This window comes from Acipenser ruthenus, chromosome 10, assembly GCF_902713425.1.
Source record: "Acipenser ruthenus chromosome 10, fAciRut3.2 maternal haplotype, whole genome shotgun sequence".
Lineage (NCBI taxonomy): Eukaryota > Metazoa > Chordata > Actinopteri > Acipenseriformes > Acipenseridae > Acipenser > Acipenser ruthenus.
Genome location: NC_081198.1, coordinates 18,313,162 through 18,337,522, shown reverse-complemented (window position 1 = coordinate 18,337,522; position 24,361 = coordinate 18,313,162). Strand labels below are relative to the sequence as shown.

At 38.9% G+C, this 24,361-nt stretch overlaps 1 protein-coding gene across 3 annotated transcripts in view; it reads right to left on the bottom strand.

The window, feature by feature from the left end:
• Nucleotides 1-24,361, bottom strand: part of rabgap1l (RAB GTPase activating protein 1-like) — a 358,860-nt gene that overhangs the window by 97,314 nt on the left and 237,185 nt on the right. For all 3 annotated transcript variants that reach the window (XM_059031914.1, XM_034016161.3, XM_059031912.1), the window contains exons 15-16: nucleotides 18,578-18,652; nucleotides 6,108-6,233 (exon numbers count right to left, since the gene is read on the bottom strand). In XM_059031914.1, coding sequence (XP_058887897.1) covers nucleotides 6,108-6,233; nucleotides 18,578-18,652 — 201 coding nt within the window. The remainder of the gene's footprint in view (nucleotides 1-6,107; nucleotides 6,234-18,577; nucleotides 18,653-24,361) is intronic.

Below are 24,361 nucleotides of genomic sequence, written 5' to 3'. Positions count from 1 at the left end.
TCACAAACACCAGACATTATCAAAGGCATGACTTATTCATATTTTTTGCAGACGAGTTGACCATTTTACCTTGACTACTTGATCCTGGCAAGTAAGTGTTTGTTCCACCACTATTGCTAACTGTGACAGGGAGGACACTGTCGCTGGGTCTTGCGCGGATGTGTGCAGCTGGGACGCGTAACAGACTGGAGGACATGCCCAGGGAAGCTGCGCACAGTTCAAAAAGCATCTTCGCCACAGCTTGAGGTGACTGCACCGTCATGCTACACAGACGGACGCTTTGTTTACATAGAGGAGGAGAGCGTCCACTCCACAGGATAGCTACTATGGAACCCTTCAACTGCAAGACTGTGAAGCTCTACCCAGCCAGGACCATCGCAATGACCCGGAGTCACTGGGAGGTGGGGACTTCGGGATCAGCAGCAGTAGGTTAGTTTAGAGGATGTTGATCCCAACCAGTATAGAGAGGGGTTCGTAGTGTAGTAGGTTCCTGGAGCGGGACGTCTCTTTTAGTGAGACTAGTGCTCACCTTATGTGGCAAAAAATCTATGTTTAGCTTTGTTTTGTTTTCTTTATTGCTGGTAACCTAGTGGCAGAACCTGTGTGTTTATTAAATCTGTGCTCCTGTGCGGCGTGTTAACACCCGATGCACTGCGATTCATTATTATTCAGTGACGACAAACGCATATAACACTTTCCCGTTACAATAACCAGTTCACTTTGAGAGGGTAAAAGGTGCATTAACAGACTAGGGTGTTCAAATATGATCCAAAATCTGTAGACCTGGACTGTTTAACAGCACTTGGCTTTGCCTAGTCCCAACCACCTCTAGGCTTGCAGATATTTTACCCTATTTCAACATCCTGTTGTGTGTTATTGCTTTCATATTACAATATCTGCAGCCATTACCTTACACAAGGAACACTGTCAAAGCATCTTCACTGTGCCTTGCAAAAGACTGAAAGCATGACCTACTTCTGTTCCACAGATTTTCTTGAAACTTGATACTTGTACAACACTGCAGACTATTACTTTGTAGGCAGTACTGTGAACGCAGCATAAGCGCGTCTAGTCTGGCAAGTCTGGCAGGTAAGATGGATGTAGAGAACTGCATTCTTCAGACCTGGTGTTTTATAAAATTCCTCTATTAAAATATCCTCATCTAAATCAAAAGTTAGATCAATGTTTACCCACCTCGTAAAATATTTGATATTTTGTGAAAATAAACATTTTGTAAATAGTTTGTTTTAAAAGGTGCCCAATATGTTTAAAAAAGTATATCTAAATACATTTGAAAATAAAGATCTGTTCACTAATTTTTCATAACAAAAATAACTTTAGCCAGGTGAGTTTCTCAAAATAATGTCTTCATAAACCCACACAATCAGAAGCCACATTCATATGGAAATTTGAGGTGAAATACATGTACATATAGCAGACTATGTTCTCAGGTGTGGGAAAGCCCATTTGCATTGCACGCAGTCCTACTTTACCAGCTCCCAGTCAGTGCTAAATCTGGACAGTCAGGGGTGTAGTGCTGCGGGGTCAGCAGGGGGCGCCGACCTCTCACTTCTTAGGCAGGGAGAGCACCGCTTCCATAATTCACGTGCAGAATATTTAACTGTTTTGGTCCTATTAATATATGGAGATAGATATACATGTGTATATAACCCATACAAATAACCAAATAATAGCTGTAAAAAACGCTTGAGAGATAAATAATGAAACAGTTTGACTAGCGTGCCTCTAGAATAACGAGTAACAGAGGTGAAGGGAACCTGTATCAACGCTGTGCTGAGGTGGCAGCGTTTTACAATTGGATGTAATAATTGGAACAGTTCTTTTTTTAGACCCATATATCAGAAATCCAGTCAATAAAATAAGCTAAACATTTATTTAAAAGATAAAACTCAATCGCAACAAACAAATAAAGGGTACCTGTGGTCTTACACAAATCTTTTTTTGCAAACGGATGCATTTCTGTTTCAAAACGTCAGTCTCATTTGCTCTTTAGCGGCTGCAACAGGACAGTGAGACGAGCTGATTCTGGACCAAACCATTCAATAATCCTATGTTATGGTTATTATTATTAAAATTATGTAAGAGTGATAAACTGCGGTTCTGTTGAGTTAAGATAATAGCGACCCCTCACTTCTAAATATAGCACTACACACCTGTACACAGATATGGTAAACCATTTTTTATATAGATAACAGTAAAAAAGTTCACACAGTTGAAGCACAGTAAAGTGCTATGAAGCATAGTGAAAGCATGGTAAAGCACAGGTAAGCCCAGAGAATCGCCACGGTTTTGTATGTACATATACCTGTTTACATACTCGTGTCTTTTGAAATGTTTATTTTATTATAGTTTCTCATTTTTTGAAGTAGTGCTTTATATGTGGTAAGTTAGAAAATAAACCATTTTATACTTAATTGTTCATTTATAAATAGGGCGTTTCGGCTGTGCAGATGTTTGATACGATATGCGTGAATAAAACTTTTGAGTTGTATCTGATAGTTTGTCTTTAATTTTAATATTGAGGATGTTTAAAATATAAATGTCATAATGACCGCTGGCGGCGGTTCTAGGTATGAGTATAACCGTGGCAGTTCTCGTGTTAAAAAACATGGCCAAGTATGGTAAATGCACAGTATAACTATGGGAAAAGCATGGGGGAAAACTGCAAATTCACTGTGGTAAACTTTTAAAAGGGTTTACCCTGCAGCAGCTCCAGTTATTGATTCTAGATTACAATAAACACTTAACCTTCTATGCCACACTTCTGCTTCAGCAATCCCTTAAAACTAGAAGGCCTGCAGCGGTCATTTTGGTGGTTTTTGGTTTTAAAATGTAATTTTCTCCAGTCGTGTAACACATATGGGGCTGTGCGTTCGTGTACCTTTCTGTCCGTATGTATTAAATATTCTCACAAAGCATGAAACACGGGAGTGAAGAAATAAAGGAGATATATTACATTATACCTAAAAGCCCCGGGAGCAGTGTGATGGGGTGCAGCCTATTTTGTGGTGGTTTTGTGTTTTTGTATTGTTTAGAGTGGATATGAGTGAGTTTGGGGTGTGGTTCACTGAGTGAGTTTGTGTGAGGAATGTGCCTGGGCTAATGAGGTGCGAATTGCCCAATTAGCCCAGGCACCTGTATAAAAGGGAGTGGTTGGGTATGTTAGTTGGTGAGTGTTTGTGAGAGTGAGTGGTTCTTTTTGGATAGTTTGAGTTTAAAGCCTGTTTTTGGATTTGTCTTTTTGGTTGGCCATCGTGCCTTTTGTTTTGTGTATTTTGTTTAATTAAAAGTCTTATTTTCCCTGCACATCCTGACTCTGAGTCTCCTTACCCCGGTCAGCCTGTCACAAGCAGTCACATTGACGGCCACACATAAAACAATTGTATTTTCATTATACAGAATGGTATTCTACTTTATTATTTTTATTTACCAGTCCGCAATGTGTTTAGCTGTAATTAGATTTGTCTCTACTCTCTGCCTGGGTGAATGACTGACAGTCTATTGTTTTTCAATCAGCCTTTTGAAAAGCTGGCATTTGCTTGCCAGCTGCGCTGCTTTGGTCAGTCAATTTGCATCGGGACTAGTGAAAATAAATACCAGAGACCGTGGAATTTTCAATGCAACAAAATATGAAATTGATGTTTGGATCAGATGGCACGGAAGTATTCTGTGAAAGCTGGCTCCTGACGGTGGCCTTTTCAGGTGTTTTACAATGTATTGGACCTAGCAGCCATCAACTCTTGGGTACTTTACAAAGAATGCACAGAGCAGAATTTACCAAGGAAAGAATATATTTTACAGTTAGCACAGGAACTTCGCAAGAAGCATTTGGAACAGAGAGAAACTGCCAAGTGTGTACCCACAGCTGAAGCTGACAACCCTGCTGAGAGCCGCAAGAGACGCCAATGCCAGGTTGGCAAGTGTAATAAAAATAAAACTTCGAACAGCTGTGCCCTGTGCAGAAAGGCGGCGTGGAGAAGCGCATTATCTGTGTTGATTGTGAACAGCCTTAGACTCAAGGTAAAGGAATACAATTTTGTCAAGAAAAAGAAATGAGACTTTTTTTATATAACTTCTTGTGCTGTGCGCTTCTGTAAAACGTTTTCTTCTCAGTTTATTTATCTACGTTGTTCAGTTGCTTTTGCTCATCTGATAATAAACCGACTGCTGTTGAAAAGTTAAAAATGTATTGCTATTGTTTCAGTTTTATAAATATGCATGTTGTAAACCGATGTCTGTTCAGATGTTTATTTACTTACATTTTCTTGTCTTGATTTGTAAAATAAATGTTCATATGTATGTGTCTATATATATATATATATATATATATATATATATATATATATATATATATATATATATATATATATATATATATACACACACACACACACACAAATATAATATGCTTCGGTTTTTCAGATGTTTATGTAACGTACTCAATAAAAAAAAAAAAAAAAACTATTACATCCAACTGTTTCTCCGTTCGTTATACTATTTACAGTGTTTTGAATACAGCCGTCAGAAAGACTGCTGCGGGGCTTCTAGGTATGAGTATATCTCCGGTCCTTCTAGTGTTAACACTGCAACAAATGGTTTAAATCAATCCCAATGTAAAAACTTTCACTGGACATCAATTATACATCGGGAACATCAATCAAAAGCTTTTCCATCAAGACTGCAGTAATTCAGATGCATCAGTGACCAGACTGTGCCAGTAAACACCAGGGGCCCCTCCAGAGCTGCCACACACACACACACGTCCCAGCTCAATGCTTTCCTCTCACATTGTTCTGAACACTGAGGATGTGGTGTTGGGGGATATCTTGCGGTTTCAAGTACATGGTGCTAACAAAATAATTCCAGTAAATCTTACCTAATATATATTGCATCCATTTCGTAGGTGCCAGATTTTCCTATATAACAAATGTACACATGAATTTTAAATAAAAATGTTTTTTGAAGAATATTTATCAAACACTATTTGCAGATACCTCCATACTGTAGTTCCGGAAAAACATTGATTGGTACTCAAATACGAGCCCATGTGTTTAGCATGTGGTAGTTCTTTCAATGAAAGTAAATGGCAAACATTAGAAGATGTTTTTTTTATTTTTTATGGAGAAATGTGAAGCACAACCAGTTTCTATTGAGTTAGTGAAAATAACAGACTGTGAAATAATTTATTTTTAAATACATAGTTTTCAACGGTTGATAATAGGTCAACTTTATTAGCTCAGCCAGTCTGAACCATCCAAAAAAAGGTCAAAATGGCCTATATTGCAATACCAGTTATGAAGACAGATTGAACTTAATCTCTTTAGCCTAGAAGAAAGAAGAATTAGGGGTGACGTGATTGGTCTTTAAAATCTTAAAAGGAGTTGTCAAAGTTAACCCTAACCAATAATGCAAGCACTGCACAGAACCCAGGACCAGCTAACATAGTTGGAAATAGGAAATACTAAGGACAGAGGGTAGCAGACACTTCCTAGTTGCTGACTGATCTCCACACTTTGTCAAGTTGTGTCTTAAAGGATTCCAATGACTCTACAGCATTGCTAGGTAACCCATTCCATACCTTATACTTAATATGATTCATAGTGTTTAAGAATGAGCATTTGGGATGATATATAACAAGTAACTAGCTATTGAAAACTATGATTTTTTTTTTACAACACAAAAAATGCTGATATGTTTTGAAACAGGATAAAAATAAAATGCATCTGTTATGCAGAGCACAGGCAAAGTAAAAATAACTCATTACCATAACAGATTTTATGAAAATCTACTTTCTGCAAACGGCATGTTTCTGTGATATTCAAAGGTCCTGAGCGAATTTTATTTTTCTTACCAGATCTCATTTCGGAATCTATCCATCGCATACAGCACATTGCTAAGCAGATGCAGAGCTTGATCTAAAGAAAGTGACTTTGAATTCAGCTGTTCATTTTAGGTTTAAGCAAGCTTTCTTTTATATATTGTACAGGTACTTCTTACTCAGCCTCACCCTCATTCATGCAATAACTCCATCAGTCTATGAATGTTCATGGTGTATCCCCTGCTTTCTACAATAACCTTCCACTGACCTGTAGGAGTCTCTCCAGCTGGTAGAACTTGCAATGCAGATCTTCAAAGTTGTTCCTATACAGCTCCCTGAGACCATACTCATACATGATCTTCACAAGCACACAGAAGGCTTGCTCCTCTGGCATCTAAAAACAAGAGAATCTCAGAATCAGAGAAAGAGTATACAGTAGAACTACCAAATACACTGCAAATACCACATCAAGTGTAACCATAGAAAAAGTTTAGCACAGTCATTTTGCAGTTCGTTATACCATTTACCATAGTTTGCCATGGGTTGCCATGCTTTATTGTACTTTGCTATGCTTTTGGTAAGCTTTTACAGGGTTGCTTTCTACTTGTCTGGAGCCTCCTAAGTGGTGGGACCTAAAAGCCTTTCTCATTCCATTCCAGTCATATGTCGATGTGACTTTTCAACTTTGTTAGCTACATACAAGCGTAAGGATTTTCAAGACAAGCTTTTCAGGTACAGATTTAGCAAAACTTTCCTTTGCTGTAGTTGCTGTTTACCACATTGCAGTATTTATTTATTTATTTTTTAACATATTCCTGATAGTTTTTTTTTTTATTATTCACACATCATAGGTAAATAAACAAGGTCATTACAGTATATTTAAAAAATAACAGCAATACAGACAACACAGGACAAAGCACAGGTAATGTAATGTAATACTTTAATATTTGCACCCTAGACTATGAGAAAAGCCCTTGACATACACCATTGTACTGTTACGTACTTTCCCACAGCATTTTTTGTTGGAATAGTTAGTGAGCACAGTAAATATTATCTAAGTAGAAAAATCAATAGCAAATCATACAGAACACATGTAACAGGATATTAAACAGTTAAGAAATGTAATTAGGAAATTGTAGATGATATATATATAGTTCTGTTCCCCTTGTTTCCACCTTCAGGAGTTTCAGAAACACAGAACCTGATGCCAGACTGTCACACTTGCCTGAATTTAGTTTTTCTCCAATTCAAGCATCGTTATTGAGATGATGAGGGCCAACTTCAAACCAATTGACAGCTTACAATGCTCCATGACCCAACAAAAACTGACAACTGGTCCGTTTCCCGGCGCCCTGAGCCGTAAATGTGTAATAATTGAGAACCTTATAGGTTCCTAGGTAACAGCCTTCAATTTCAGAGCTCACAATTAACCTCTAGAATCCCAGATTTGTTTAGTGTTTCATTCCTGTCTATTTTGCTACATTCTAAAGTAATTGTAAGAAAACAAAATAATTCAAACCCTCATTTAGCACATTCATTAGCTACATAGGTCGGTGTGGACAGGCTGGCTGCAGGGGTGATGTCAGACCAGAAACGAGGCAGGACACAGCTGAGTTAAGTGCAAAGGTGCTGCAGTGCTTTTTAATAATACACAAATACAATAAAAGGTTTGAACAAAACGACACACTTATACACAAAACAAACGGCACTGGCCAAAATAAATAGACAGACAAAACAGACTAACACTAAACAAACAACAAGTATCGTGCTGATTCAGGTCAGCACGGATATCAATTGTTTTTTTTTTCTAAATTCTCTCCTCTCTCTCTCTCCTGTACCTCTGCACTGTACACCCAACCCCGAGTGAGTGCTTTGTGCATCTATATATACAATTCTGCCGGGATTCAATTACTAATTAATTATTCACTTGAATCCCAGCATGTGAACTAATCTGTGCACTCCCCCGTGTTCACATATTAATACACACTTTATCTGCACGTGAAGTGATTGTGCAATCCTCATGCCTAAATCCAACTATATATTTTAAATCACTTGTGCTATACAGACCCATTTATATCCCGTGCACCACTATATCCACATATAACAGACAACATGAAACACAAAGACACGTACAGGGGCGGGGCACACTGCAAACCCGTATTTTCATTTTAAACAGACACCTGTTACTATGCTGGGTTAAAACAAATACTCATGTTGCTCATCTTGCCTTCCAGGAAGTCTATTACTACTTTACTTCCTTGGGTATTTCACCCCAGCAGTGTCTTCTGGGACATGTTACTGGCTGAAAGCATTTCAGTCAGCAGAGGAAGCAGCTGATTTGTTATTGTCAGGAAAGAAGGCAATGAAGTGGTGGGGACAGTGTCACCCTCCAGGTGACCCAGGAAGTGCAAGACAGTCTAAAAGCATGGCTTGCAAACAGAGATGTCTCTAACCTAGTGTAGTACCAGATATCATGCTTTAAAATGAAAATACATGTTAGCTAAAACACATTTCTTTTAAAAGATAACATTTTTTGAACTATTTTGTTCACTACAATTATTTTAATTATTTTTCTATTGTATCATTTAGATACAATAGAAAATCCTTTGGCTAATACTCAACATTGACTCATATTATTATTATTATTATTATTTATTTCTTAGCAGACGCCCTTATCCAGGGCGACTTACAATTGTTACAAGATATCACATTATTTCACATTATACAGATATCACATTATTTTTTCATACAATTACCCATTTATGCAGTTGGGTTTTTACTGGAGCAATCTAGGTAAAGTACCTTGCTCAAGGGTACAACAGCAGTGTCCCCCACTGGGGATTGAACCCACAACCCTCCGGTCAAGAGTCCAGAGCCCTAACCACTACTCCACACTGCTGCCCACGTTGAGTGTATAAAATGTGAATACATACTTTTAAAAGTGGTTTTAGTAATAGAATATATGCAGAATTCTAAATAACGCTTTGCATTGTATTTTACAAGATCTTAATGTTGTTGCTTAGTTTGAAAATAGGAAGCCAGCATCTGTTGCAAAATAGATGACCAACTTTATTCAGCATAAGTAAGTTAGGCACAAAATTGATTTTCCAGGTTGTGTGGCCCAGCTCTATTCAGGCACATGTCTTCGGTCCTCTCCAGTTCTCTCTCTACACCCGCTCCCTGGGCCCCCTCATTAAACCATCCTATGGTTTCTCATACCAATTTCTATGCTGATGATGCTCAGATCTTCCTCTCCTTCCCCTCCCTCTTTCCCCACCATCCCCACCCGTATCTCTGTCTGCTATCTCCTCCTGGATGCACTCGCATCACCTCAAACTCAACCTCTCGAAATCTGACCTCCTTTTCATCCCTTCCTCATCTTCCCCCTGCACTTAGCCCAATCTATAGTATTTTGTATTTCATTTGCACTCATATCTAACCCTGATGTAAGTATCAACACTGTTATCTGCTCTTGACCTGCCCCGATATCAAATCGTACTGTGTTTTGTATTTGCTCATTAGGACTGAAGTAATTGTATTTTGTATCTTGCTCTTAATTGTACTGTAATTCTTGATATGTATTTTTTGTATATAACTGTAAGTTGCCCTGGGTAAGGGCGCCTGCTAAGAAATAAATAATAATAATAATAATAGTAATAATAATAATAATAGTAATAATAATAATAATAATAATAATGTCTATCAGTGAGCTGTATAAGCCATTAATCATAGCCACGTAGTGTGGGATGCAGAGAAGGGGTATAAAACTAGACAAATATTAAGTAAATGACAGCTGGCAGGCCACAAATCACTAAACAGCTTACATCAGTGGTGTATCGAAGGTATACACAGGTAAATACCATTTACCCACTTTTAATTTGGGCAATATAGCATTTACTCATTCTCATATAAGGGATACAGAGTTTACTCATTTCTACTCTCCTGTGATATGCAAATCCTGGGTTAAAGACAAAATATTTTAACTGTGTTGCTGCGGCATGACTGACAGCTGAGAGCTCTCATTCATAACTGCGGCGCGAGCAGGTGGCGTGGTCACTGGACTGTGTGTTCTGTGTGTGTGTGTGTGAGTGAGTGCTCTGTGATTGGTTGTTATGTTCTGTTAATGTTCTGGTTGTTATGTTTTGTTAATGTTCTGTTGTTAGACACAATGGAGCTGCGGGCCGTGCTAGTAGCCTTTATCCTAGCCCGTGAAAGAAAGCTCAAAGAACTGTTCACGTGAAGCGCACTCTCACATTGTGCAGTGGATACATACAGCATGGATTTTATCATAGTCTAAAAAAGACTATATAACTTTAGTGTATATTTTTAAAAGATGGCCTGGTGTGACATATATTTTCACAGTACAAACGTTAGGTCATACTTGTGTCGCTGTCAGTTTATCGTCTGTTGTGAATAAACCATGCCAGCTCGATAATAAATCCTCCAGAAACAGGACCGTTGTGACGAAATAAGTCCGCCCCCAAAAAGTGGATGCTTGAGTGGTGTTTTCACTTGCACCCAGCTGTCTCTGGTCATTCAGCAGACACCCACAATTGACGTAGCAGGTAACAAAACCCTGTTACAGTTCTGAACAACAACTATTTGGATAGGGGGACATTGGTTTATTTATTTTTTGGGAGAGGGCTTCAACTATTTTTTTTAAACAAGGTTTTCCAGAGCTCTGACATTTATAATGTGTGCATTTTGTTTGCCTTGGAGACTTTTTATTTTGTGCTATTTACAAAACCAAAATCATTTTTAAAACAATGTTGTCACTGTGCCTGTGGAACCGAGTGCTAGAAATGCATTTTAATGTCTTTCATTTTTGCTCCTGACATCCTCCAAACCCAATTAAAAAAATGGAAACAATGGCCTGTAGCACCAAACAAGGGCGTTTACCCACTTTTTTATTTACCACTACACCACTGGCTTACATAATAGATAAATAATTGTGCAATGATAAACTGACCGTTAGCTTCCGCTCAGATTTATGACTGTTTTTTCTTCTGGTGGCAGCTTTCCTCTGAAAGGGAAGGTTGGATAAATCTTTTCATTTATATGGCCGCAGAGGTCTCTTGTGGTTAATATCTATTTTTTCTTGCCTTCAGTTTTAGGATAATGCTGAAACCGTCAGTAATTTTACCAGTAGCACATGTCAACCGCCACGGCTGTAAATTCAAAATTAGAGCCAACAGTAGGAAAGTTGATGACCATGACATATATCAACAGTATATAAGTACAGAATTAGCAATGAATGTATTAATCACAATTTGCAATTCTCCTTATATAAATACAGATGGATGGATGAATGAACGGACAGACCGAAAGGCACCCCCATATATCCCCAGCATCAAAAACTAACCCTAATTAATGTTCATACCAAGTTTCATGACAATTGGTTTAGTGATTCTCCAGACATATGCAAACATGCCTCCAGTACATTTCTTTTGCAGGGGATGTCATCCCCAGTGGGAGATAATAATGAACAGCGTGACCCAATGACAAAGCAAGCATGGTTAGAGGGTCACTTTGTTCTGAAAATACCCTGGCCGGCCACCTCATTAGGACGTATTTACCTGACTGGATTTGACATAGCCCTGGTGGGGGGAAAGTTATCCTGGTATACCCTGGATCCCTTAATTACTTTGGAAGGCTGAATTTTTAAGATGATAATGCATCCATCCACCATGCCTGAATTGTGCATGAATAGTTTGAGGAGCATGACAAAAATGTCATGTATCTTAAATCTAAATGAGCATGTATGGGATGAACTTGGACAACACACTCGTCATCACGATTCTCTGCCTACCTCTCTGCACCAGTTGTGTGAAATATTAGCATGGATTAACAGCACTCGAGACACCTTCCAGTACCTTGCAGAGTCTATGTCTTGTCAAAGCTGTGATCATGGCAAACAGTGGACCAACCCCATATTAGTAGTTTCGGAGGCCCGGCAGTCTATATACCAAAAAAAAATTCATATATATATATATATATATATATATATATATATATATATATATATATAAACACACACACACACACACACACACATATACAGACGTGCTCAAATTTGTTGGTACCCCTCCACAAAAAACGAAGAATGCACAATTTTCTCTGAAATAACTTGAAACTGTTCTGTTTATTTATTAAATGCTGAGCGAAACCATTCGCTCAGCTCCACCAAACCACACCTCTCTGTCATTTTATTTCCTGGCTCTGGTCTGACGCCAGCCACTCCGGCCGTCTTTGTGACACTTGTCAATATGCATTTTAGCAAATTCCAGTCTGGCTTTTTTATGTTTTTCTTTCAAAAGTGGAGTCCTCCTGGGTCTTCTTCCATGGAGCCCACTTTTGCTCAAAAAGCGACGGATGGTGCGATCAGAAACTGACGTACCTTCACCTTGGAGTTCAGCTTGTATCTCTTTGGCAGTTATCCTTGGTTCTTTTTCTACCATTCGCACTATCCTTCTGTTCAATCTGGGGTCAATTTTCCTCTTGCGGCCGCGCCCAGGGAGGTTGGCTACAGTTCCATGGACCTTAAACTTCTTAATAATATTTGCAACTGTTGTCACAGGAACATCAAGCTGCTTGGAGATGGTCTTGTAGACTTTATCTTTACCATGCTTGTCTATTATTTTCTTTCTGATCTCCTCAGACAACTCTCTCCTTTGCTTTCTCTGGTCCATGTTCAGTGTGGTGCACACAATGATACCAAACAGCACAGTGACTACTTTTCTCGATTTAAATAGGCTGAATGACTGATTACAAGATTGGAGACATGTGTGATACTAATTAAAGAAACTAATTAGTTTGAAATATCACTATAATCCAATTATTTATTATCTTTTCTAAGGGGTACCAACAAATGTGTCCAGGCCATTTTAGAATATCCTTGTAGAATAAGCAAGAATTCATCTCTTTTCACAGCTTCTTTGCTTTATTCTATGACATATCAAAGTCATGCAAGTATACATGATAAAATAGCTTTTAATTTCATCACTTTTCAGGAGGAATGAAGCATTATTTCAATGAGCTGTAAGGGTACCAACAAATTTGAGCACGTCTGTATATGTGGGTCATTCCATATATACATACAAGTAGGGTTTTGGTAGTTTCAAATGTGTCATCGTAACGAAGAAGTCCCAAGTCCCATTCAAGTTCATAACTCCTCAGCTCCAAGCTAGTGCCTGTGGAAGCACATACTGTTACTTTTTCCTCTAGATCAATCCTCAGAGAATGCAAAGTTGAAGAAATAGCCAGTTTGGATAGAACTATGTGGCACTTTAGCCTCACCAAAGTAGCCATAAACAATGCTTGTAAGCATGACAAATGCAACTTCAAAAATCTGCCAAAAATCCATAACATTTTGCTTGATGCTTGTACAACTCATCAACATCTCCCACACAAGTTATTACGGCCTAAACTTTCAAGGGGGTTTAATGACCAGTGGTGGAACTTGAAACCAAAGTTTTTCACAGAATTTATAAGACTGGTTCCTAAGTGTCTTATAGCAATACTTACATTTTAGGACCCACGTCCCCCTACAGGGTAAAGGGTTAGGCTGAAGTTCGAATAAAACTTGTCAGTTACCCCTCGTCTTGCAGTTTGCCAGCAATGAGTAGGGTGCTGCTAGTATTTTGTTCTGAAAAGCCCTATTCAATACAAGTAGAACAAGGTGCTACACATGGTGTTAGCATCTAAATTGCGCCCAGGCTGATTTTTCTGGTCAAGGTCCCTTTCTCACTTTAGGTTGACCTTTGTAAGGTCACAGGTCGAAGGGGACATTTTAAAAAAAAATCATTTCTGAACTCAGCGTGTCTTTCTCTTTAAAATGTAATCTATTGAAAAAAAAACATTGAAAAAAAAGAACGTTTCCCATTTAATTCCCTGTGTTCTCTGGACGTTGAAATGCCTTCCATAATCTCTTGCTTGTGCAGCTATTTAGAACAGGGCTTAGAAGAGGAGCCTAGATTTTCAATTGTTTGTCTGGATACAGGTGAATTTTTCTAGGAAAATCTAAGACGGACGGGCAACGAAATGTCCCTTTTCTGGTTGAGTTGGCGTGGAATGACCCATATATACACTACCGGTCAAAAGTTTTAGAACACCCCCATTTTTCCAGTTTTTATTGAAATTTAAGCAGTTCAAGTCCAGTGAATAACCTGAAATGGTACAAAGGTAAGCGGTAAACTGCCAGAGGTTAAAAAAAAAAAAGTTTAGGTTACCAAAAACTGAAAAATAATGTACATTTGAGAGTTATACAAAAAGGCCTTTTTCAGGGAACAAGTAATAGTTTAACAACTTACAGCTGTTCTGCAGCAATGGAAGTAAATTAAGCCTTGAAAGTTGATGCTAACAATTCCTACAGGTGTCCCAACTTTTGTTGATTACTTACAAACCCTCTGTCTGTATAAAAGCAGTGTTGGAACAGACTGTGTTACTACACCCTCTTAAGCATTATTTGGACAGTATTGTACTGCAGGAAGTAGTATATTGCTCTCATAATGGCGAGAAAAAGGCAATTAACAAAGGAAGACAGACAGACCATTATAACCCTTAAAAGTGTAGGTCTTTTCTTTAGAGAAATTGCAAAGAAAGCCAAGGTGTCAGTGAGTACAGTTTCCTACACCATCAAAAGGCACTTGGAAACTGGAGGAAACTCTGACAGGAAGAGGTCTGGCAGACCCAAAGCCACAACAGAATCAGAAGACAAGTTTCTGAGAGTCAACAGCTTGCGTGATAGGCAGCTCACAGGACAACAGCTTCAAGCACAGCTTAACACTGGTCGAAGTAAGCAAGTCTCAGTTTCAACTGTGAAGAGAAGACTTCGAGCTGCAGGTTTGACAGGTCGAGTGGCAGTAAGAAAGCCATTGCTAAGATGGCAAAATAAGAAAAAGAGGCTTGCCTGAGCCATGAAGCACCGCCAATGGACTACTGAAGACTGGAAGAAGGTCTTTTGGACCGATGAATCAAAATTTGAAATCTTCGGTTCATCACGCAGGGTTTTTGTACGCCGTCGAGTAGGCGAAAGGATGGTTCCTCGGTGTGTGACACCAACTGTCAAACATGGAGGAGGAAGCGTGATGGTCTGGGGCTCTTTTGCCTCTTACCCATTTTGAGTGGCACCCTGAACCAAAACTGCTACCACAGCATTTTGCAGCGCCATGCAATACCCTCTGGTATACGCCTAGTTGGTCAGGGGTTCATCCTACAGCAAGATAATGACCCAAAACATACCTCCAGGCTATGTCAGAACTACCTTAGAAGAAAAGAACAAGACGGTAGGCTTCAAATCATGGAATGGCAAGCACAGTCTCCAGACTTAAACCCCATCAAGCTGGTTTGGGATGAACTGGACAGAAGGGTGAAAGCAAAGCAACCTACAAGTGCAACACATTTGTGGGAACTTCTGCAACAGTGTTGGGAAGAACTTTCCGAACAGTATTTGATTTCCATTGTAGAAAGAATGCCACGAGTGTGTTCGGCTGTTATATCTGCAAAAGGTGGCTACTTTGAGGAGTCAAAAATTTAGATTAAATTTTGTTAAACAAAACGATTCCATGATTTCTTTTTTATCTCCAATTGTTTATTTGTTCTATGCTTTAATTTCAGAGTACATTGAGACATTAAACTGCGTAAATTTCAATAAAAACTGGAAAAATGGAGGTGTTCTAAAACTTTTGACCGGTAGTGTGTGTGTATATATATATATATATATATATATATATATATATATATATATATATATATATAAAATCAGGAAAAAACATAACGGCTACAGCTACAGGCTTTAATTGCAAGTTTTTTTTATATCAAAACTAAATAAAAATGAGACTGTGGTGAGTTATAACCCATTTTCATTGTAAAATGTCCCTCTTTACATGTCAATAACCTGCTCTAGTTTGATCACAGAGTACTATGCAATATCACTGCATCCACATGGAATATCCATGAGCAGAATTCACCCTATCTGAGGGAGCTAAGCAGGTATTTAATCACTGCGCTTACAAATGTCTCCTTGACTAAATCACTTCCTACAGGTAGACAGGCTGATTCATTAATAATCCTGACACCAGGTGCTTCTCCTGCATACTGAGAGATTTGTATAGCGCCGTCCCTGCTCATTTGCTTTCCTACTGCCCCTCACTGCTAGGACAAAGACATGTTAAAATCTGTTTTTTTCTCAAATGCTTACTGAACTAGAATTTGCAAAACAGGTTTCCACATTCCACTTGTCATACTCCATATGAGAGCGTGTGGACGGTACATGTAACACTGTTTTTATTTATGTATGCATTGACCCCCTTGGCAAGGTAATGAGATTGCGGAGCTCTTCACAGTGACGGTACCGCTGTGCAGCTGTGTAGATGCCGGTCAGTGGAGTCCAGGGGATGCTTCTTCACAGGAATCCTAATAAGATGCACACATGCTTGGAGGAACTGCGGAAGGGTTTTTAGTTTCTAGCTTTTGGAATAAGAGCGCTCTTCACTCAGAGAGTGAATTACGTTTCATCCACTACATTTTCTACAGTTGCATGAATGAAAAGTAACCTCTGATGCTTACACTCTGTATGTTCCCACATTGCAAGCACATATTTAAAAATGAGCAAAACAGAAAACATAAGTCCAATAAGGGTAAAACACAGTGGTACACAAATTAAAAGTCTTTTTGAAATTGGAAAAGGTATGTAAAACGTACATTTTTAATTGCAGTTGTATAAGATGCAGAGCTCACTGATTCCCAGATTTCCAGTATACAGACTTCAATGCATCAAATATGTTTGCTAATAAATAAATCAATACAAAAAGTCTCACTTTGGTTTATGTCATGAAAGCCCAAATTAATAAATAAAAAAAATGCTGAAATAAATAATTGTAGACATCTATGTCTTGTAACTTTTTTTCCTTATCCACAAAATGCTACAGAAGATTTTTCCTGTAATTATTTGTTTTCGAGAAATTCCTAGAAATTATACATTTCCATTGGGGTATGTAAACTTTTGACTACAACTGTGTGTATATATATATATATATATATATATATATATATATATATACAGGTTAACTTCACTATAACGAACCCCCATGGGACCTGGAGAAATGTTCGTTATATCAGAGTGTTCACTATAATAGGGTTTGGCATTTTTCTGTGTCAGAATAATGACAAAACGACAAATTTGAATTGAACATCAATATATAGTACTTTTATGAAGATTCCTTCACAGTGATCAATATTTAAACAGTATTGTGACAAGGTAGTCGTGTCACATGTGTGGGTAACCGCATTGCAAGACAGAGAGACATGGGAGTTGGAGTTGAAACGCCGGCACAGGTGCGCAGGATTTATTAAACACAAAACAGAAAGTAAACAAACGGGTCATGTGACACTACCAATGATGGTAATGCACAGAGGACACATACAGAAGACAGGCAGGCAGCAAGTTTCAATCGAGCGCCCATCTGTAAACAATCATTTGATCAAACATAACAACTCCAAAAAGCACACAAAACAAACCCATTTCCACATATACATTACACCAGCACTAATTTCCCCCTGTGCAGGGCAATCGCCCTGCTACAGGTATGTTTAAAAGAAAACAGTAAATTATAATAAATTAAATGACAAACCTTTCGAGTTTTCTAGAATTGTTTTTCAAAGACATGTGTGTTAACTTGTGCACACTATGAGAAGTGCAGTTCACACATTCCCTTTCCACTGCCCGGCGCTTCCGACTATGGCTGCCCACGGCAACAAAACAGGGTGTTTCCACTTCTGCGGCTGAGCACGACTATCTGGTCAGGTTTTGCATCGCTTACTCGATGTAGAAAAACTGGCTACAAAGGAAGTGCATCATCACGTAGCCAGGAGGTACGTGCAGAGAAGAAACAGACAGGGAAATTGCTACCACTGTGGCTAATTTCCTTTCATATGGGTAAAGCATGCAATGACATTTCCTTTATTGTTTTTATTTAAGCTTTATTGAATTCACTGAAAACAGAGAAGTTTGTGAAATTGAACAATGTTCATCCTGCTTCTGCACACAAAACAAAAGTCAGAAGTCGCATTTCTGCTTTTTTTAATTCATGATAAACACAACAACAACAAAACCCAGCTGTTTGTTTGGTTGTGCTCTTTTTCTCAACCAGATTCCTTTTTATTTGTAATGAGCCGATGGTTACATTAGTTTGTTTCCATTTCCAAAAAAAAAAAACACGGTATGACCCCACTATCCCCCAGTGACCTTTGAAGCACGGCAAACATTTTCGAAGTTGGCCAGGTTTGGAAAAAAACACTGGAACGCTCTGCAGCCTGCAGCGCCAGGCAGTGGAAACAACGCAATGTACTATTGTATCATTTTGAAAGCTGCGTCCTACTTTTTTTACAAAGTGAACACAAAACTAATACTCAGTTATGAATATCTGGGCTTAAGGAATATTTAGCATACTATCCACTGAATTGGAAGAAGTGTGTAGGGTTATAGGGGGTAGAGATGGAAACACAGTCGGGTCTTTGTTGAAGTCCTTAATTATAAAATTGAACCAATTAAACCTCTCACCAGCTCAGAACATACTGAATCATGTAATTACATCTATTCAACCGTTAATGGACCCTCAAGGACCATAGTTGCCTACCTCAGCAATAGGAGGCTTATCTGGTACTCTCTGTTGTCAGGGGAGTGTTTAGCTGCACCCCATAAAGGCACTTCGTTCATTACTAAACCCCACAGGTACTCACGTGAAGTAGAAGAACCGCAGCCAGAAACGACTGCCCCTGACAGTATCCAATTTCACTATCGTAGACGGAATAGGCCTGGAGGAAAACAAAGAAAGCATGTCAGCTACATACATCTGAAACATTGAAAATAGATTACTGGTGTTGGAAAGTAAACAGCCAACAAAAGCATTCCATAACTCTTACCCATTTTGCACTTCCATTAACCACTTAGGTCACAATTGTTTCAAACTAAAGCGAACATTCTTTTTAAAACACGATCTCTAGTATAACACAAGGTTAAAGAAATGTCTGTTTGCTAGCAATGCCTTCCAGGAGGTTTGTTGCTGCGTTATTCCCTTGGTCATTTCACCAGCATGTAACTGGCTGAAAGGATGTCACCCATTAGGGGAAGCAGCTGGTTGGTTATTGACAGAAAAGAAGCCAGTTAGTGGGTGGGAACAATTTCACCCTCCAGGTGAAATAACCAAGCAAGTGCAAGACCGTCTAAAGGCATTTCCTGCAAACACAGAATTCTTCAACCTAGTGTAGTAGTGTACCAGACATCATGTTTTAAAATGAAAATACATATTTGCTAAAAAATGTGTGTTTTCCTCTCTCAGAACTGCACATTTGAGACATATAGAATGAATGGATGTGTATAGCAGAGAAAATGTATGGAACTACAATTACTTTCTCCATACCTCTTACAGGTTGTGTACTTCTGTTCATTTTATACACGTTTTTGAAAGAAACACATGTTATAGTGGACTTGTATTTTTATTGTAAGACATGATACTATATGGTACTACACTTAAAGGATTCTCTGTTTGCAAGCCATGCTTTCAGTTAGTGTTGCACTTGCTTGCTCACCTGAAGGAGGGAACTGTCCCCACCCCTTCACTGGCTACCAAATAATAACCAAACTTCTGCTGTCCTTATTGACTGACATGCTTTCAGCTAGTAACATGACCCAAAAAACACTGCTGAGGTACCAGATGTTTTAAAATGAAACTACATGTGCACTAAACATGTGTTTATTTAAAAAAAAAAAATCACATTTCAGGGATAAAGATGTAAGATACAATTACTGTAATAGCCAATGCAATCTCGGTACATTGAGAAAGTAGGTCACCAAAAATAACTTTATTGTCCATGAAAAGTTGAATATGATTTTTTTTGTTGTGTATAAAATCATGCATATAGTATATGCATAATCAGGCCTTATGTCAAACACAACCCTTGGGATACATGTCAGCACATTTAATTTAGTCCTTTGTAACCACAGATGTGTTTTTTGTTCAGTTCTACAATCCTGAATGCTCAGTCAGCTAGGTAAGCACGCAGAAGTGGATGTTTTCTTTAATTATTATTTTACCTCCTCAAGGACAAAGGCCAACCCTACAGGTGTCTGCTTCAGATCCCCAAGTGCCTGGTCTGTAGGGGCCAGTATGGTCCGCTGTAGCGCCAGGAGGAGAAAGAGTCCATAGTTTTGCATCCCTAACCCTCAGGACCGCCAGAGCCAATGCGACGCTCCCTTAATTTTAAACTATTATTTATTTACTTCTTTAACATTTTTTTGGGAGGAAGGGTGTTGGCGCAGGCAAACTACATGTATTCTCACTAAGAATCAGAGCAGAACATTCGCTTGGCTTGTTTGGATAATCTAGTTGGATGATGTCCTCACCACTCAAGAGCCTCTGCTTTCTGAAGGCCTTCGGACTAAATTTCTTAGCATTCCACAGAGGGCACATGGCTGAGGTAATTTCTTACTAAAAGTACTTCCGTTATTCTTCTCTTCCACAAACCTCTCCCTGTCTTCTGTGGATAAAACATTTAAATCTGCAGGCCACTGTTTTTTGTTTTGGTTTTGACAGTGGTTTGTTCTGTTCATGTGCTGGTGGTAGTTTGTTTTTAAAATTTGAGGCTAGCAGTTTTATCATCAGCCTTATTATACATGGGTGTCACGCCACCACCTGATCTTATTAAACACGGGTCTCGCACCACCACTTTGTATAAAAAGACTGTAAAAAACCAAAGCCTATTGGAAAATTAGCGTTAATCATGTATTACAATAAGGATAATATCTGGAAGTCCTAGCAGGAAGTCCTACCATTACCTACCATTATCTGGTAGAGTCTTAGCTTTGTTTCCCTACAGGTAATAAATATCTTTGGGGAATTTAACATACCAATATGTCAACAGGGTCCGACTAAGTTGCAACTCAGTCTGAACAGCGTAGGCGTGTAATAAATCGATACAGCACTTTTGTTTTAGTTTAATGATCAATAGAATTGTGAGAAACTGCAGAGCATTACTTAGGTATTCTGGTGTGTGTCGGAAGGGCTCCTACTGCCCATTGCTAACCCTGTTGCTATGATTGTCACGTATATATATATATATATATATATATATATATATATATATATATATATATATATGCAAAAAATCATAATAAACTTTCTCACAGTCACTTGTACAATTGGGCTACTAGGTGACACTGTAATCTAGCCCTGTTTGTTTGATAAGTTGTGTTGTCTGACAAATCATACTTTTTGTCTGACCTCGCTCTTTGAAATAAATGTAAAGGCAAGGGCTGGACAAAAACCCAACAGTTCGATGACAAGCTTTGGTTGTGAGGTCAAACCCTGGAATCCCGTTTAAATTTTAGTATATCTCATATCTAAGTACACTATAATAACCTCCAAGCCAGTCTGATTGTGTATCAATAACTACATTTTTTAACCATGTGTTTTAGTTAACCTATCATGTTGAGTCGCAAAGCAGGCAATTTTTTTTACTAAAGCTTAAATGCCACACGTGCCAGGTGCTGTGCCAGTTCTCCCCTAAGTCATCCATGACCTCTCTCTACTTTGACAACAACCACAAAAACCTCCCTTCTATTCCCAGGGGGGCACCTCTCTTGTTGAGCTTTTCACTGTGACATAACCCACAAATTCAGATAAATTAGGCACACATACTGACAAGAGCTTTGTCGGCTGCCAAGCCTCTGCAATGTGGACGAAGAGCCAGCAGCTTAAATTCTTAAATGCACTTCATTTCACTGTAGTATTACTTATTTTAAAATATGAATACTAGAGAGGTTCAATGAGATTTCTCAGTCACAGCAGCTATGCCAAATGTTCAACATAGAATGATACTTTACAAAACACATGGTCAATACACATTATTGTATTGATTGACTCATGCTGTCAGCAACCAGGTAGTGCTGGGAAGCAATCAAAAAGAAAAACAGAATGCTTGGGTATAGAGCCAGAAGTGTAGAGTACAAATCCAAGGAGATTGCGATGAGGTTGTATAATGCACTAGTGACACTCCACTTATAGTAATGCTTCCAATTCTGGTCACACAGCACCAAAGAGACATTATGACCCAGGAGAGAGTCCAACGAAGAGCAACAGGACCACTCCCAGGGCTTAAAGAAATGAGCTGGTATGATAGACTGAAAACTGAATCTATTTAGCCGAGAACAAAGTAGAATTAGAGGGGACATGCAAACAAACCAAACAAACCAATATTTTAAGCGCAGCACCAAAACAAGGCCCAAAGAACATAGTTGGAAATTAAGCAGAGCTAGACTTAGGGCAGAGGGAAGGAGACACTTCTTCACACAGGAAGTGGTGAGTGTATGGAATGGGTTACTGTGGCAGGGCAAAGTTGTCCTGCCCCTTTAATGGAAGAGGCCACGTGATTGGGGACCATTCTGGCTCTGGAGCTACAGACCAGAGCTGGAATGGCCGCCAATTAAACACACATGATCCCAATCACCAAATTGGGGGATTATATCATTAATTGTTTAATTGGCCCAGCTGGCCAATATAAAGCTGGCCATGCTGCAGCACGGGGGAAGAAGGAAGAACAAAGGAGAAACACTGAAGTGCTGGGGCTGTGTGTTTGCTGTTTCGATGACTGTGAGTTTTGTATGTTTAGTTTAAGATATTTTTGTTTAAATCTTTGTTTTGGCCATTGTGCCCTTTATTTTGCTGTGTGGCGTTTTCTTTGTTTTATTTATGTTGTGGTTTATTAAAAATAAAACCACCATTTGCCAAAATACTCTGCCTCTGAGTCTTGAGAACGCCAGTATCCTCGGCCATCTTGTCACAGTTACCTAGTCATGTTGTTGAGGCTGAATCACTGAAATCCATTAAAATGCAACTTCACAAAGTTTTAAGATCAATCAGACAGGCATAGATAGGCTGAATGTTCTCACCTCATTTGTACATTTTCTTATGTTCTTATAACTGCCTCCTGCAATTTTTTTAAATGCACTTTGATGTATCTAAAATAAGGTTGGGGTTAGAATGGAGAAGTATGGGTGACAGCAACAGAATGGGCAATAGTCTGCTTTAGTGATAAATAACCTTGGAATTATTTGTCTTTACCGATTTGTTGTCTGAGAGAATTCTCCTGTTGATAAGATAAATAATATCAAGCTGATAGAGGAGAAGAACACGACAAGATTACATATGAAGAGGCTGTAGAACTAGCTTGTTTGCTGAAATGTTGTTCTTTTAATTGTATAATTAATTTCCAAACAATAAGAATTCCCCATCTCAATTGCCACCTATTTCAAATATCAAGATTTCTTCCAATGGCAATTTAACTGCTGTCTGACCAAGCCCATTTTAAAAAAGCATTCTTTTTAAACATCAGTCTATTAAATACTGAAACCTTGCACTATCTGGGTCATTTCACCTCAGCGGTATCTTCTGGGTCAAAGCATTTTTCTGGATGAACCCTTATAAAACTTTTATCACAGTAAATTTGGATAGTAATTTTGCAGTTTCCCCAACCTGTAATTATTTTGTTCGCTACAATCAATGTAAGTGAGGTGGTTTTATTGCTCAATAGGCCCAGGACCTCGGCCATTACTTTGGTGGAAACCCTCCGGCTGTGGGTTTCTCAGGGTATGAAACCAGGATCACCCTGCTGCAGCAGTGTTCTAGTTAGGCATCACAGAACAAGATGTTAGATGAGGACAAACAGCTGTAAAATGGTGTACACTATTTTAAAAAAATAAGTATATAATAGAAATAAACAAAAGAAAAAAAAACTATTTTGTCTTTGCAGATTGTAAATATTGCATTTTGGTAGATAAACTGTACAAAATGCAGAGAAACTTTTTGTCAGGCTATACGCAAGTCCTTAATCTGGGGTTCAGCAGTTACAAAACTGAAAACTTCAAGAAAAATCAGAATTCCACAAAGCAGTAGTAATAGTTGTCAATGATTTCGTATTTGACTAGCAATTTGTCCCTTGGACAACACGTTTTTTTTCAAAAATTGCACATCCCTGAGACGTGACCAATCTATCAGTGCTCAAGTGGCCTGTTAAAAGTGGTTCAGCCCAGCATTGTATCCTGTACCAGTGCTGTATGACCCCCCAGAACCCAGGGATCTGATGTTATTTTCTGCCAACTTGCTAAAAAATGTGAAACTCTGCCCCCTACTGGCAGAGGTGAAGGGGGGGTGGTAGGAAGAGGCGACTGAGCAGCGCAGGCTGGAATCTCTGCAGCAGCTGCATCTGGTTTTACAAAGGCGCCTCTCTCCCTGCTGCTGCGGGAATGCAAAGATTTTCTAGATCGCTTCCTCGGGGGAGACATGGCAGAGCTGTGCTGTTCCTTGGGAATGCTGGGTCTTTTTGTTGTTCCTGAGGAGGAAGAAGAGCGAACTTTCTCTGAACGCAGAGCTGAGAGCGAAGGAGCCCCTCCCCTTTGTGTCGGCATGCCCGACATATCAACACAATCCCTATTACCAGACAGTGAAAGAAGGGAACCACACCGTGTAC